The sequence below is a fragment of the Microcaecilia unicolor genome, chromosome 7 (assembly GCF_901765095.1).
Source record: "Microcaecilia unicolor chromosome 7, aMicUni1.1, whole genome shotgun sequence".
NCBI lineage: Eukaryota > Metazoa > Chordata > Amphibia > Gymnophiona > Siphonopidae > Microcaecilia > Microcaecilia unicolor.
The window spans coordinates 264,779,825-264,794,461 of record NC_044037.1 but is presented as its reverse complement, the minus strand read 5'-3'; the positions used below and the strand labels follow the sequence as shown (position 1 = coordinate 264,794,461).

General features: G+C 40.8%; 1 protein-coding gene across 4 annotated transcripts in view; it reads left to right on the top strand.

Annotated features, from left to right (window-relative positions):
• The window catches only part of SPOPL (speckle type BTB/POZ protein like), a 71,114-nt gene extending 58,406 nt beyond the window's left edge, over positions 1-12,708 (top strand). For 3 of the 4 annotated variants that reach the window (XM_030210230.1, XM_030210232.1, XM_030210228.1), the window contains 3 exons: positions 9,627-9,769; positions 9,865-9,918; positions 12,179-12,708. In XM_030210230.1, coding sequence (XP_030066090.1) covers positions 9,627-9,769; positions 9,865-9,918; positions 12,179-12,323 — 342 coding nt within the window. In that variant the 3' untranslated portion in view covers positions 12,324-12,708. The remainder of the gene's footprint in view (positions 1-9,626; positions 9,770-9,864; positions 9,919-12,178) is intronic. The other variant, XM_030210231.1, reaches the window with a different exon arrangement.
• The last annotated feature ends 1,929 nt before the right edge of the window (positions 12,709-14,637 follow it).

Here is a 14,637-nt window from a genome sequence, read left to right as displayed (position 1 = left end):
GGCGAAAGAGACCACCGAATTCCCCCTCCCCCCTGAGCAACTTTCTTCAGCTCTCACCACAGGGAAGTACTTGTAGAGGAACTCTCCACCCTTCTAAAGGCCCTTGTGGTCAAGCTGTTCCACCAGGGGAACAAGGACAGAGATTCTATTCCAGATACATCCTTGTACCAAAGAAAACTGTGGGAGTGCGTCCCATCTTAGACATAAAAGCCCTGAATAAATATTTGGTCAAAGAAAAGTTCAGGTTAGTTTCTATGGGCACCCTTCCCCCAGTTATTCAGGAACAAGATTGGCTATGCTCTGGACTTAAAAGGATACCTACGCGCATATCCCGATACTTCCAGGCCACAAGAAGTATCTTAGATTTCAGGTGGGAGCACATCACTTCCAGTACCACCTTCTTCCTTTTGGCCTTGCATCAGCTTCCAGGGTTTTCACCAAATGTCTAGCAGTAAGTTGCAACTTCGCTATGCTACACTGACTGGCATGTTTCCCTACCTGGACGATTGGTTGGTGAACATCAAAGGAAGGTGCTCAGGAATCTATGCAGAGAACTATTCAGGTGCTAGAGCTACTAGGGTTCATTTTAACAACCCCATCCCATCTGTTCCCAGTTCAACAATTGGAATTCATAGGAGCCCTGCTAGATCCAAATCAGGCTTGAGCTTTCTCCCATGATGCGAGCAGACATTCTAGTTGGTCTCACCACTCTTTCACACCAGCCAGCAGGTTACGGCTCGGCAGATGTTGAGATTGCTAGGCCACATGGCCTCCACTGTGCATGTCACACTCCCTTGAGGACTGCTCAGTGGATCCTAGCTTCCCAGTGGGTTCAAGCCTCAGGGAACTTAGCAGATGTCATCCGAGTGACTCCAGAGTTGGTTCAGTCTCTGCCCTGGTGGATAATTTGACCCAGTTTTACCATAGGACTTCCTTTCCAAATTTCTCAGCCCCAGAAAGTTCTGACTACGGATGCATCCCACTTAGGATGGGGGGGGGCTCATTTAGATGGGTTTCACACTCGAGAAGCTTATGACCATCACCCTTCTAGAGCTCCAAGCAATCTGGAATGCTCTAAAGGCTTTCAGAAATTGGCTGTTCAACCTAATTGTACTCATTCAAACAGAGAACTAGGTTGCAATGTATTACACCAGCAAGCAGGGGGTTGTGGGAATGTGTGTGTATGGGGGGGGGGGGGGTACAGGATCTTACCCTCTGTATCAGGAGGCTGTCCAGGTGTGGTACTGAGCTGTCTAGAATGGGATGATTCTGAGAGCCACTTACCTGATGGTAAAGTCCAACAGCCTGGCCGACAGACTGAGCAGGGTATTGCATCCGCATGAGTGGTCACTCAGCATGTACATTACCCAACAGTTTTTCCAATAGTGGGGCATCCTCTCGGTTTGCTTTCTGGTGTGAAGACAAGGCCCTAGATCCAATAACTTGTCCTATTCAGAACCTGCTTGAATATCTTCTACACCTCTGAGTCTGGTCTTAAAGCCAACTCCATAAAGGTTCACTCAGTGCAATTAGTTCTTACCATCACCATGTAGAGGGTAAACCCATCTCTGGACAGCCTCTAGTTGTTCGATTCATGCAAGATTTGCTTTTGACAAAGCCCCCTGTAAAACCTCTGTCTGTTATAGGACCTCAACTTCGTCCTTACCCAGCTGATGAAAGCTCCTTTTGATCCATTGGATTCCTGTCTACTGAAGTTCTTGACTTGAAGGTCTTGTTTTTGGCGACTGTTCAGCTCGCAGGGTCAGTGAGCTTCAGGCTCTAGTAGTGGATCCACCTTACACAAAGTTTCATCACAACAGATTTGTTCTCAGCACACACCCTAAATTCCTTCCTAAGGTGGTGTCTGAGTTCCATCTGAATCAATCTTCCTTCCAACATTCTTTCCCAAACCTCATGCTGATCCTAGCAAAAGTGTACTGCATACCTTGGACTGTAAGCGAACATTGGCCCTATAGGTATTCCACTCAGTTTTTTGTTTCTTTTGATCACAACAGAATGGGGGTTGCCATCGGTAAACGCACACTGTTCTAATTGGCTGGCGGATTGCATATCTTTTATGTCAAAGCTTACAATGTCAGAGCCATAGCGGCATTGGTAGATCATTTAAAGTCAGCTTCCATTGAAGAGATTTGCAAGGCTGCATCGTGGTCTTCAGTGCACACATTAGCATCCCACTATTGTGTTGAACAAGATACCTGATGTGACAGCCGATTTAGGCAGACAGTCTCTCGGAATTTGTTTGGGGTCTAGAATTCAACTCCATGCTCCTAGACCCATTTTATTCTGTTCCAGGCTACACCACCAACTCGGTGTATATATAATTTCAGGTTCATTGACTTCTTTGGACTTGTTGTGAGTTCCAATTGTCCTAATGTTTCTGGTGAGCCTGGTAGCTAGGGATTCCCACATGTGAGAGTAACCTGGCCTACTTGTCCTCGGAGAAGGCGAAGTTACCTGTAGTAGGTGTATTCTCTGAGGACAGCTGGCAAATTTTTCTCGCACACCCTCCCACTTCCCCTTGGAGTCGTCTTCTTTTTAGCTATGTTTTTGTACTAATATCCCACACTCGCGAGTCGGGTAGGAAGGCTCTAGCACATGTGTGGTGGGAGCACTGCCTTGAGCTCTTAAAAAAACATTATGCTGGGTAATGTTTCTGCACTGGGCTCCATGGGTGGTATCACTCACGTGTGAGAATAATTGGCCTGCTGTCCTTTGAGAATACCTGCTACAGGTAAGTAACTTTGCTTTTTAGTGTTTATTTTTATGGTATGCAACTTTTTAAATATATATATATTCTCTGTTAAAACATTATATTCTGCTGAGAGGAGATTTTCTCTTGAATTGGTGGATTATGAATAATTTATTGAACATTGATGAATATGTGAGTGTTTCTATCTTAAGAGTTCAGTTTCCTGACCTGCTCTTTGTTGCCCTGTCTGAATCTACATCATAGGACAGCCTGAGCATGGACTGGCCTGTTAGCTCAGTAGCACTGCTAAGCAGAGGGATCTAAATTTAACAGTGACAATATTTAGTTACTGAATTTAGTACTTTATGCTTTGTTGACCATTTTTGGCACGCATAAGGCATCTTAGTTCTTTGTGCTGTAGTTTTCTCAGTAGTTGTTTGGCTCTGTAATGGTGCTTTTATACAGCAATATTATGGACATTTTGTTTTACTTTTATAATTACATATTTTTAAGTTTTAGATTTTTATGTCAAATTATGTGGGTTTCTTCTTGTTGGCATCTGTCTTTGCACCCCCAGTGCTTCCTTTCCTTCATCTTCTGGTGTCTGGTTAAATTCTTGATCCTTCCTCTTCCATCTGTTTGACTACATAGACATAATAATAATTCTTCCTTAACCATTAAGGTCAGGGCTTCTGGCAGCTTATTGCTGCTCTTGAGCTCTGCAGATTTCAGGTGAAAACCTCTTTAAAAAAAAATCCTTAATTCCTAACCATAAGACATTTAGCCCTCTTATTTCCCTTTCCTTTCCCGTCCCCTCATCTCATTTGTCACTATATTGAAGTTTCAGACTGAAATGGAAGTTCTCTCTGAAAATGTTGTAGGAAAACACTGACTAGTGTTAAGGATTATATAGGTTTATATGCACTGATTGAGAGAGCTCTCATCTTTAATTTAAAAAAAGAAAAAGTTAAAAAAGCATTGTGGTTTGCATTGACTATCATTTTACAGTGGTAGTTCTTTTTTTTTTTTTTTTGCTCTACAGCTCTTGTTTTGTTGTATGAATTACATTTTTTGTTCCCTTTCGTTATGCACTAACATATTAAAATGCATTAGTGTGCATCATTTTATATGCTATTTTGTGTTAAGCATCCCGTTTTGCTGTGCTCTAAAATGAGGTATGATATGAAAATAAAAACAATAAATGAAAGGCAATGAAAAATAATTTTTCTGCTTGCACACCCCTAATTTACATATTTCTCAAGGAGTCGGCTTACTTGTCTGCCTGCTTTTTGTTCACAACCAGCCACTCTGCTCCATAGCTTAACTAGTCCTGTCCCATCTTGCTCTTCTGCTTGTAGTCTTTCACATCATTTGAGGAACAGATGATACTTTCTTGCACAGTATAGCTCTCAGGGGAGTTAGTGCCTGTGTTTTTATACTTGTAGTCTTGTTCTTTCAAAACATACAGACATACACAACATATAGACACTGCATGGCTCAGACATACCTTCAGGCACCATGCAGCTCAGTGTCTGCTGATTTGGAAAAAGTGTGGAGCAAGATGGGAGGTGATAGGCTAATTGGTGAGAATCAGATTGAGGGTCGTGAGGGACTCAGGTAGCAACCTATATTCTGTGAGTTAATGGAGTTCTGCATAAAAATTATGTTTTGCAAAGTGGCACAGAATTCCCTCAGGAAGCCCTAGTGAAGCCTATAGTGGTATATAAAATGAAAATAAATAAAATATGCAGATTAAATCAACGTCAATCTTGCCAATCTTATTCTGGATGAACTGCAGCTGACTCTTGCTTACTACTACTACTACTTAACATTTCTAAAGCGCTACTAGGGTTACGCAGCGCTGTGAACCATTTACATTGTGTGAACAACTAGAATGCTCTTTTAATACATATCACATTAGTAGATGAGCAATTATTTTTCAAGGACCATGATCTAAAAGGGATGGTATCAATTGGATGTTTGTGTGGGTTCCCAGTGTTGTGTTGCAATATGATTAAGAAATAAAGGTTCGCAAACAATTGCATTCAATTCTGGTCTCTGTATCTCAATTTATTTTTTGTAGCGCCTGAGTGTACCGGCAGTAATCAGGCAGAAGCCTCTACCGCCACCTCAGTATAAGTTGAGGTTTTGACCTTCTATTTGACCTTCTATTTGAAATAGATTAAAGCTCTTAGAAAGTCAACCCAACGTTTTTGTTTCTTATGACCCAAAACAGGCTAGGGGCTGTTTTTAACAAATGCATACTGTCTAATTGGCTAGTAGACTATCCAGCTCATTTTCGAAAGAGATCCCCTACCATCTTTCGACACAAATCGGGAGATGGCCAGCAATCTCCTGAAACCGGCCAAATCGGTATAATCGAAAGCCGATTTTGGACGGGTTCAACTGCTTTCCGTCGCGGAGCCGGCACAACTTCAAGGGGGCGTGTCGGTAGGGTAGTGAAGGCAGGACGGGGGTGGGACAGGGGCGTGCTCACAAGATGGCCGGCTTTGCCCGATAATGAAAAAAAAAAGCCAAGCTTGACGAGCATTTCGCCGGCTTTACTTGGTCCCTTTTTTTTTTCACGACCAAGCTTCACAAAGGAGCCCCAACTGACCAAATGACCACCGGAGGGAATCGAGGATCACCTCTCCTTGCTCCCCCAGTGGTCACCAACCCCCTCCGACCCCCCAAAAAAACCTCCTTTGCCTCTATGCCAGCCTGAAATGTCATACCCAGCTCCCTGACAGCAGTATGCAGGTCCCTGGAGCAGATTTTAGTGGGTGCTGTGCACTTCTGGCAGGTGGACCCATGCCCACCCCCCTACCTGTTACACTTGTGGTGGTAACTGGGAGCCCTTCAACCCCCCCCCCCCCCAAAAAAAAAAAAAAAACCCACTGTACCCCTTCATCCCTAAGGGCTATGGTAGTGGTGTACAGTTGTGGGGAGTGGGTTTTGGGTGGGATTTGGGAGGCTCAGCACCCAATGTAAGAGAGCTATGTACCTGGGAGCTATTTTTTTTTTTTTTTTTTTTTTTTTTTTTTTAGAAGTGCCCCCTATGGTGCCCGGTTGGTGCCCTGGCATGTGAAGGGGGCCAGTGCACTATAAATGCTGGCTCCCCCCACGACCAACTGCCTTGCATTTCGCCGGGTTTGAGATGGCCGGTCCGGTTTCCATTATGGCTGAAAAACGAAGCCGGCCATCTCCTGTACACCCAGCGATCGATTTAGGCGGCCACAACCGTATTTCGAAAATACGATTGACTCCGCCCCCTTGTGGCGCCGGCCAGCTATTTAGCCGGTGCCGTTTGATTATGCTCCTCCACTTGTCCTTGGCTTATGCCCAGGAAAAAATTTGACTCGAGTGGAGGAGTGGCCTAGTGGATAGGATGGTGGACTTTGGTCCTGGGGAACTGAGGAACTGAGTTTGATTCCCACTTCAGGCACAGGCAGCTCCTTGTGACTCTGGGCAAGTCACTTAACCCTCCATTGCCCCATGTAAGCCGCATTGAGCCTGCCATGAGTGGGAAAGCGCGGGGTACAAATGTCACAAAAAAATATGTCACAACTCAAAACGTCAGAGCTATGGCAACATTACTAGCCCAGTTAATATTTGGCTTCCATGGAAAAAAATTGCAGAGCTGTGACATGGATATTTGTTGATACATTCACAACCTGCTGCTGTTTCTGACATGACAGTAGGCTTGGACAGAATGTCTTTGGGGATTAGATTCCAATTCCCCCCACCCCCCCACACACACACACACACACTTTCCCACACACCTATTTGCTTACCTTTTATAATGCCCGTTTCCTTTTTTTTTTTTTTTTACAATTAAGCAGCCTGTAGCTACGGAATCCTGTACTATGAGAACTTGCTATTATCCTTGTCCTTGGTGAAAACCATGTTACTTACCTGTAGCAGTTGTTCTCCATTGACAGCTGAGTACAAATCCTCGTATACCTGCTATCCTCCCCTGGGAGTTGTATTCTGTTCAAACTAAATTAATAGACTGCAGTGACAATGACAGCAGGTGTAAGTGGTGCATATGCATGGCAAAGTGACTCAAAAGGTTCTCATGTGCAGGAGAAGCTTCCCTGCATGGGCTCAGTTGGTGATGTTGCCTATTCTGTAAGGACTTGTATTCTGCTGTCTACGGAGAATACTTGCTAAAGGCAAGAAACTTCTTTGATTTTTTATTAATATTATTATTTATAATTTAAAAAAAAAAAATCAATTAAATACAAAGCTATTATGTTCTTTGAAAGAATATACTAATTTCCAAAAGAAATACAATCTGAAAACAACTGTAAATTATTTTATTGGTTATTTAGTCCACAATTAAAAGAGGGATCCATGATTACCTCCAAAGGAAGTTGGAAATAGGAAATATTACAAAGAAAGATAAAGGTAGTTACCCCTTTAATCAGCTTAACATTTGGTTCTCCTCCCTACTACCCTGTGAATTCAAAAAACCACACAATTGAAGAGGTTCAAAAAACACATATTTTTTTGTCTTTAAAGAAAAGAATGCATTTGCATGGAAATTCAATTGGAAATGAGCATTTAGTAAAAGAGTCTCTTGTTTCATTTCCAACAATTTTTTTCTCCTTTGTTGAGTCCATTTAGAAATATCAGGAAAGATTGACACTTTGCCCCCCAGAAATTCAGAATGAGTCTTTTGAAGATAAAGTCTTAAAAAGGCCTCTTTATCTTGAAGAACTACAAAGGAGACCACAAGTGTAGCTCTAGTTTTAATTTCCTCTTTGGATTGTTCCAAGAATGTAGAAATATCTAATCCACAGATGATTCCTGTTGTTCTTGAGCTATCTGTTGCTCTCGAGTGTCCTGTTTAGTTTTTATATCTAGGTAATATAACGTCTGAACTGGTGGTAGATTGTTCTGAAAATTTAAAATTCTGTCTTAGAAATTTATGAAACATTTCCCTTGGAGCAATAAACTTTGAATGTGGAAAATTGAGTATTCGTAAATTTTAGTTCCTTGTTATATTCTCTAAATTTTCAATTTTACGATGAAGCAATCGATCTCCTGCAAATTGAGCTTGATGCTCTTGAACTTTTGCCATGTCCGTTTCCAATTTAATCTGTTTAGCGGAGACATTTTCAATAGTTTTCTTAACTTCTCTTACATGGATAGAATTATTTAAAGACACAGTAACAAAAGAAGAACAGACCTTATGCAGGGTTTTGAGAGCAGTCCAAATCGATTCCAGCGATATTTCCTGTGCTCTTTTCAGTGGCTGAATCGCCGAGGCACACAAAGAAATCTCCTCCTGTGAATAGTCAACACCAGCAACCCCCACCGTTGCCTCGTCCGACGCCATAATCAGAAACTGCTGGGCTCCCTCCACCGAAAGCCGAGGAGTATCCTCGGCAGAATTTCCATCCACCGCTTCCTGAGACGAAGTTCGCCTCCCCTTTGAGTCACCACAAATCTGTGCTCTCGATACCATTGCACTGTCCAGTCATGGGAGTGGGGGGGTAGCTGGTCCTATCGGGCTGAGCGAAAGTTCACCCTCCAGACCGGGGCTCTTCCTCGCTCCAGTAATGGAAGCGCCCGAATGAGAGATTTGCACAAAGTAGGCTGAGATAGAAGTTTGTCCCAGTGAGGGGTCATCTAGTTTCAGGAGAGGAGGTCCCTTAAGCTTGCCCTTCCTCTTCGGCATGCTCGTTTCAAGGAAAAGGAAAATTTTCAAACTTTTAATAGGAGAGCGTTCTCAGCCTTCCTGAATCACAGCCATCTTAGATCCGCTCAGCTCGTGTACTGATTTTCATGTTTTGTTTTTTTTTTAATGAGAGAAAATGTTATTGTTTTTAGTAATTTAGGGCCTCTTTTACCAAACTGCGCTAGCGATTCCCAGCATGGCAATGCCGATAAATCCCATTCACTTTGAATGTGCTTCGTTGGCATTGCCGCACGGGAATCGCTAGAACAGTTAGTAAAAGAGGCCCTTAATTTTTTAAATCCACCATGACTAAAATACATTTCCAGTGATCAGCACTTTTGCCTATATTCAGAGAAATCTGTGTGGGTTATGTGACTGGGCATAACCCTATTGTCCAGAGTCATAAGGAGCTGCAGTGGGAAAATAAATAACATATATTTAACTGTGCGATTAAAAGTTTAATCGAGGTGCAGCCTTACTTATAATCCAAATTAAGGGAAGATATGTACAGTTGCACCTGCCTCCTCAAAGCATGACGAAAGAATTGTCCCATTCTTTGTTTATAAATGTACTAGCCGTTGAGCCCGTTAAAACGGGCTACTATTGAAATGGGGGTTTTCCAAGCCCCCCCCCCCGAGGTTGCCGCTACCATTACCCCCCCCCCCCCCCCACCACCGGGACTCGTCGCTGCCGCCACCCCTCCACCTGGCCCGGGCCCTCTGTTCGCTATTAATTCAACTTACATCGCTGCAGCACGCAGATCAGCTGAGCTCCCATCAGCCTGGCCTTCCTTCTCTGCCTGTGTCCCACCCTTGTGTGACGTACCGTCGGTGAGGGCGGGACACAGGCAGGGAAGGAAGGCCGACCGGAGCTCAGCTGATCTGCGTGCTGCAGCGATGTAAGTTGAATTAATTGCGATCAGAGGGCCCGGGCCGGGTGGAGGGGCGGTGGCAGCGACCTCGGGGGGAGGGGGGAGTGCAGTTTCCCTCTCTGTCCCGCCCCCGTCATCACGCATTGACACGGGGGCGGGACAGAGAGGGAAGTCTCTACTGCGCATTTGCAAGTGAGTTCGGTCACTCGCCGTTTATATGTTTGATTCTCCTTGTTTTGGGTAGCATGCACAGTTCACATTGTATGATAGTTTCATTGTATGATGTGTTTGAGTGCTAGAGCATACTGAAACTCTCTGTCTCAACTACCCTTGTATTGTTTCTCTTTCTTGTGTTATAGTATGCACTGGAACGACTAAAGGTCATGTGTGAAGAGGCTCTATGTAGTAACCTCTCGGTAGAAAATGTTGCCGACGTTCTCATTCTTGCAGATTTGCACTGTGCAGAGCAGTTGAAAGCACAAGCTATAGATTTTATTAACAGGTAAGAATGGTTTGGGGCAGTTTTCTTTTGGTGACCTGTGAATTGTACTTAAACCTGATTTTATATGTATGAATGCTGTAATTCTTTAACCACAGATGCAGTGTCCTTAGACAACTTGGGTGTAAAGACGGGAAAAACTGGAACAGCAAGTAAGTAGAAATGGATTTGGTAGTTCAATTTGTCCCAATCATTCTGTTTACTTTACGGTCCAAATACACTATTCCATGCCTGGTTAATCATCAGTAGTTTGCAAACTTTGTTTTATCTGAATTTCAAAATACATCAAACATCCAAGATTTCCAAGAGCTATATCTGGCTTGTTACTGGAATATATCATTGTTTACAATACCATGTTGTAGGTTTAACTTTAAAAAAATTTAACCAGGGCAAATTATAGTTGGATGAGATTTTTACTACAGAGTAAACCCAACTAAAATGGAGTAAACTCAGCAATTATGAATTTCCCATCAACCAAATCCATGTCTGCTGTTATATTCCTGCTTTTACTTGGATGAATAAGTGAAGATCACTGGGCAGGCTTTTTTTTTTTTTTTAAGCCAATTTACTCTGTGTAAGGGGAATGACTAATTTATCCAGATTAAAAGTAAAGCATATGGCTTGCTTTTGGAAATTACAAGGTATTAAATTTCTATTTAAAATGTATTTTTGCAAAATAACTTCATTTTTAAGATCAGGATGCAAATTTTCCTGTAGTAGTTTCCACCCCCATGCCATTGATTGTAATTTCTCTAACTGTGTGTGACCCTCATTTTGGGACTCATTTCCTCTTATTTTAGTCTCCCAGATTTATTCCCTTTCAGTTTTGTTTTTAAATTTTTTTTTTACATTTCATCAGCTGTTACCATTTTTATAGGATGTTGGAAGGGAGGTGGTTATTGCGGGGAAAAAAATGCTATGTAATCATCATTGAGGATGATAGCTATTTTTTTCTGTATTCTTGCCTTTAAATTTATATACTGAATACGATACTGTTCATGCGATAATAGCAGTTTTTTTGACAAGTGCTTGCATCCTCTATTGGGAATAGACTGCTTAAGGATTTTTTTTTTTTAATTAAAAATGTATGTTTAGGTAGTTATGGGTAAACAACGTCAATGAATCTTAACAGCATCTTAGTAAACAGAACTTTGGGTTTCTAAAAAGGAGGCTTAGACTCATTTACTGATGTTGATTCTGCCTTCCTCAGAAGCTTCAACTAGCTTGTTTTCTCAGCTCTTGGTGTAGGGAAGGGAAATGGGACTTGATATACCACCGTTCTGAGGTTTTTGCAACTACATTCAAAGCAGTTTACATATATTCAGGTACTTATTTTGTACCAGGGGCAGTGGAGGTAGGGAGAACCAAGGACCATGCCAGTAAATTGGTAGCATCAGAAATTTATTTTAAAGTGAGCATGTGGCCACAAATGATTACTGCACTGCTTGTCTAAAGGGATTCAGGAAAACTGGAATAGCCAAGATAAACGTTCTAAGGCAAGCTAAATGAAAGACTAAAAAGAGTGGAGGAGTGGCCTAGTGGTTAGGGTGGTGGACTTTGGTCCTGAGGAACTGAGTTCAATTCCCACTTCAGGCACAGGCAGCTCCTTGTGACTCTGGGCAAGTCACTTAACCCTCCATTGCCCCATGTAAGCTGCATTGAGCCTACCATGAGTGGGAAAGCGCGGGGTACAAATGTAACAAAAAAAAAAAAAAAAAGCTCTTTCAAGGAAACAAATCCAGAATGGGCACATTTCTTGTAATTGAAAAATCAGTGCCAAATTGAAATATGCCTAGGTTTATATGCGCCCATCAGCACAACTAAATTTAGTTGCGGGCAGTTACGCTAAGTAAAATGACATAAATTCCGACACCTAAACTACGAGCAGACCAGGTGTATTCTATAACATGCATAGATTTTAGAAACGCCTACAACCATGGCCATGCCCCCCTTTAAACTATGCGACTTAGAATTTACATGCATCAAGTTATTGAATATACTTAAGACAGTTCTGCATGTAAATTCTAATTAGTACCAATTAGTACCAATTAGTGTCTAATTGCTTTTTAAGTTGCAATTTTTGGTGTTCATTGGCTTGTTAACTAATTAAGCTGCGCATGCAAATCCAGAATGTGACTGGATTTGCACACTCAACTTAAGTTGATCTATATAGAATCCAGGGGTAGTGCCTTGTTGAGCATAGCCATTTGCCACATTCTGTTCCCTCTTGAAATTCAGTGTAAAAGGTGTTTTTAAGGTGATACTAATGATCTTACTATGTGGATCATTTTTTTTTTGTTTTTCTAAATTCTGCTTTGAAATGTCTCTATTTTGTAACTCATTTTCTTTATATTGTTATAACTATAAAGTATGAGCTGATTAGCATGACACCTTTTATTACTTTCTTTTCAGTCAAGCAACAGATATAATGGAAACAGCAGGCTGGAAGTCCATGATTCACTCCCATCCCCATTTAGTAGCAGAGGCCTTTCGAGCACTAGCATCTTCACAAAGTCCGCCATTTGGTATTCCACGGAAACGACTAAAGCAGTCCTGATTTCTTCTATGAACTTTAGGCATATTATAATTGACTTTACTCCTCAGTGTTGAGAGGTGTTTTACTATACAAAACATACAGCAGGGTTATTTTTTTCTTTTTGTTATCTGTCCACAGAACAGAAGCTGAAAAAAAACCTATTGGTGGTTCTTCACGTGGATAATCTGTGATTTAGTCCTCAGCTTTAAATTTGACTGATCACTCTCTAACTCACTGAATGGCCTTAACATTTACCTTCAAAGACTCCTTTAGGTTGTGTAGTCTTTGTCAGCTTTGTTTCAAATTGTGCCTTGTCATCTTGACTAGGCTATGCAGGATTGCACTAGCTCCATGATGCAGTAACATTATAATAGAAGATGATAATTCTTGTTTTGCTTTGTTTTTTGTTTTTTTTTGTTTTTTTTGTTTTTTTTAAATGGGGGTGGGGAGGGAAGGGGAACATATTCCGCTGAGTTTTCAGGAACAGAGTTGTGGTCCTAAGTGAACTGGGAAGTTTCCTTGTGGCTTCTCATGAGAAGCACTTGAATTCTGAGGCAGTAAGAACAACTCCCAGGCCAAATTTAGCGATACAGTTTTACCCTGAAAGGATGCTGCATGTTGTGGCAGTAAACCCTTAAGGAACTTAACTTATTTTTTCTTAGTTGGGCGAATATGCAGTAGCTGAGCCCAGGAGAAAACTATAAATATATACATATTTTTGTGCTTTTTTTTTAATTTGTATTATATTTTTTTATTTTTTGTAATTATTTTTGAAGTTTATTTGTATGTATGTCAAAGGTAACAAACCTTGAAAAGAAACACAAAAGATTTCTATCTAGGTTTCTCTTCAGTCTGCATTGTTCATGGCATTTGAAGTTGAAACATTGTGGAAGTGGTTCAGATTTCAATGTGAAAGAGTATCCAGCATTCTTCTTATATTGTTTGTTGTTTATATTATAAACTTATAATATGTACCTTCTAATATTTTGACATAGATAATAAATAATGACCAAATGTCAATTTTATCAGTCGGCCAACCAAAATATGACCTCTAAATATGCACTTTCTATTGCGTAGTTTTTGTAAGCTAGGCAAATCATTCATGTGGCATTATTTTTGGTGAGTTACAGATAACAGCATTTAATCTCTTAAATAAATTTTTAGTTAGGCAAGGTTCATTTTTTTTTTTTTTAGCAGTTTGTCATTCATAAATACAACAATGGAAGAAAAATTGAGACTATTATAGCCTTTCAACCTGGGTTAATGAGTCTTTTCAGCTTATGCAGAGGAAAAATGTGTATTAGTGATGAAATGTAACTATAGGGTATAAGAAACACGGTTAATTTTTCTCTGGCATTTAAGCTTGAAATGTTCATGCATGGTGGATGATACTGAAATTCTGCATAATGAACGATTGAATTCTGTATTGTTTCACTCGAGCCAGTTCCTTGCTCTGAAATGATTCACTCGAGCCAGTTCCTTGCTCTGAAATGAATGTTCAATATAATTTTTAGTATTTGATAATTGTTTACAGCAAGAAGAAAATCTACAGTAGTACATCCAGGGAAAATAAAATGATCTTTCCCATTTCGACACATTTCATTATAATGGTAATAATATATTATGTTTCATCTTTGGCAGGATGTATATTTAATGTTTAAAAAGTACTTTGACTCTGTTTTAGAAATAATAGTGTCACATTACATACAAGTATGATTGCTTTATGAAGGTTTTTTTCAGACCACCTTAATCATGGTTCCCATGACACTGCACAGTGAGTTTTGCTGCAACTGCTGGTTAACTGAAGGGTCTTTTATCTTTTGTCCTTGCAAAGACAATTTTTGTGCTTGCTTTTTGGATTATGTTCTATTGAAAGCTCCTGGCCCTGACAAGTCAGTGATAGATGGCAGCTCGAATGCACCTCCTTTAAATGGCCTTTATGCAGCAGTGCTCTATCGTTATCAGACTGGCCCTTTATTAAAGCAGAGATTCCTCTGCCTGTCATATTTTCAGGATATCCACACTGATTGGGTTGGGAGTGTCTGGAGAATAGACTTGGGATTCCCTTTACATTCTGCAGGCAAACAAAATTTAGGGCTTTCTGTTAGATCAGTATATTCCAATTTACTTCTTTGCAGGTTGTTGTAGTTCTCTAATATGTATGGGGTTTGTTTAATGATTGTGAAAAATGCTTAAGTTTAGCATGAATCAAGCAACGTGCAAATTGGCTGGTTTAATGCTGATAGTCATAAGTATCTGAAGCAAATTGTTAAACTTTATATTTCTGTCTTTTATCAAGCAAACATCTGTTAATTCTAAAGTCCTGTAAACTACG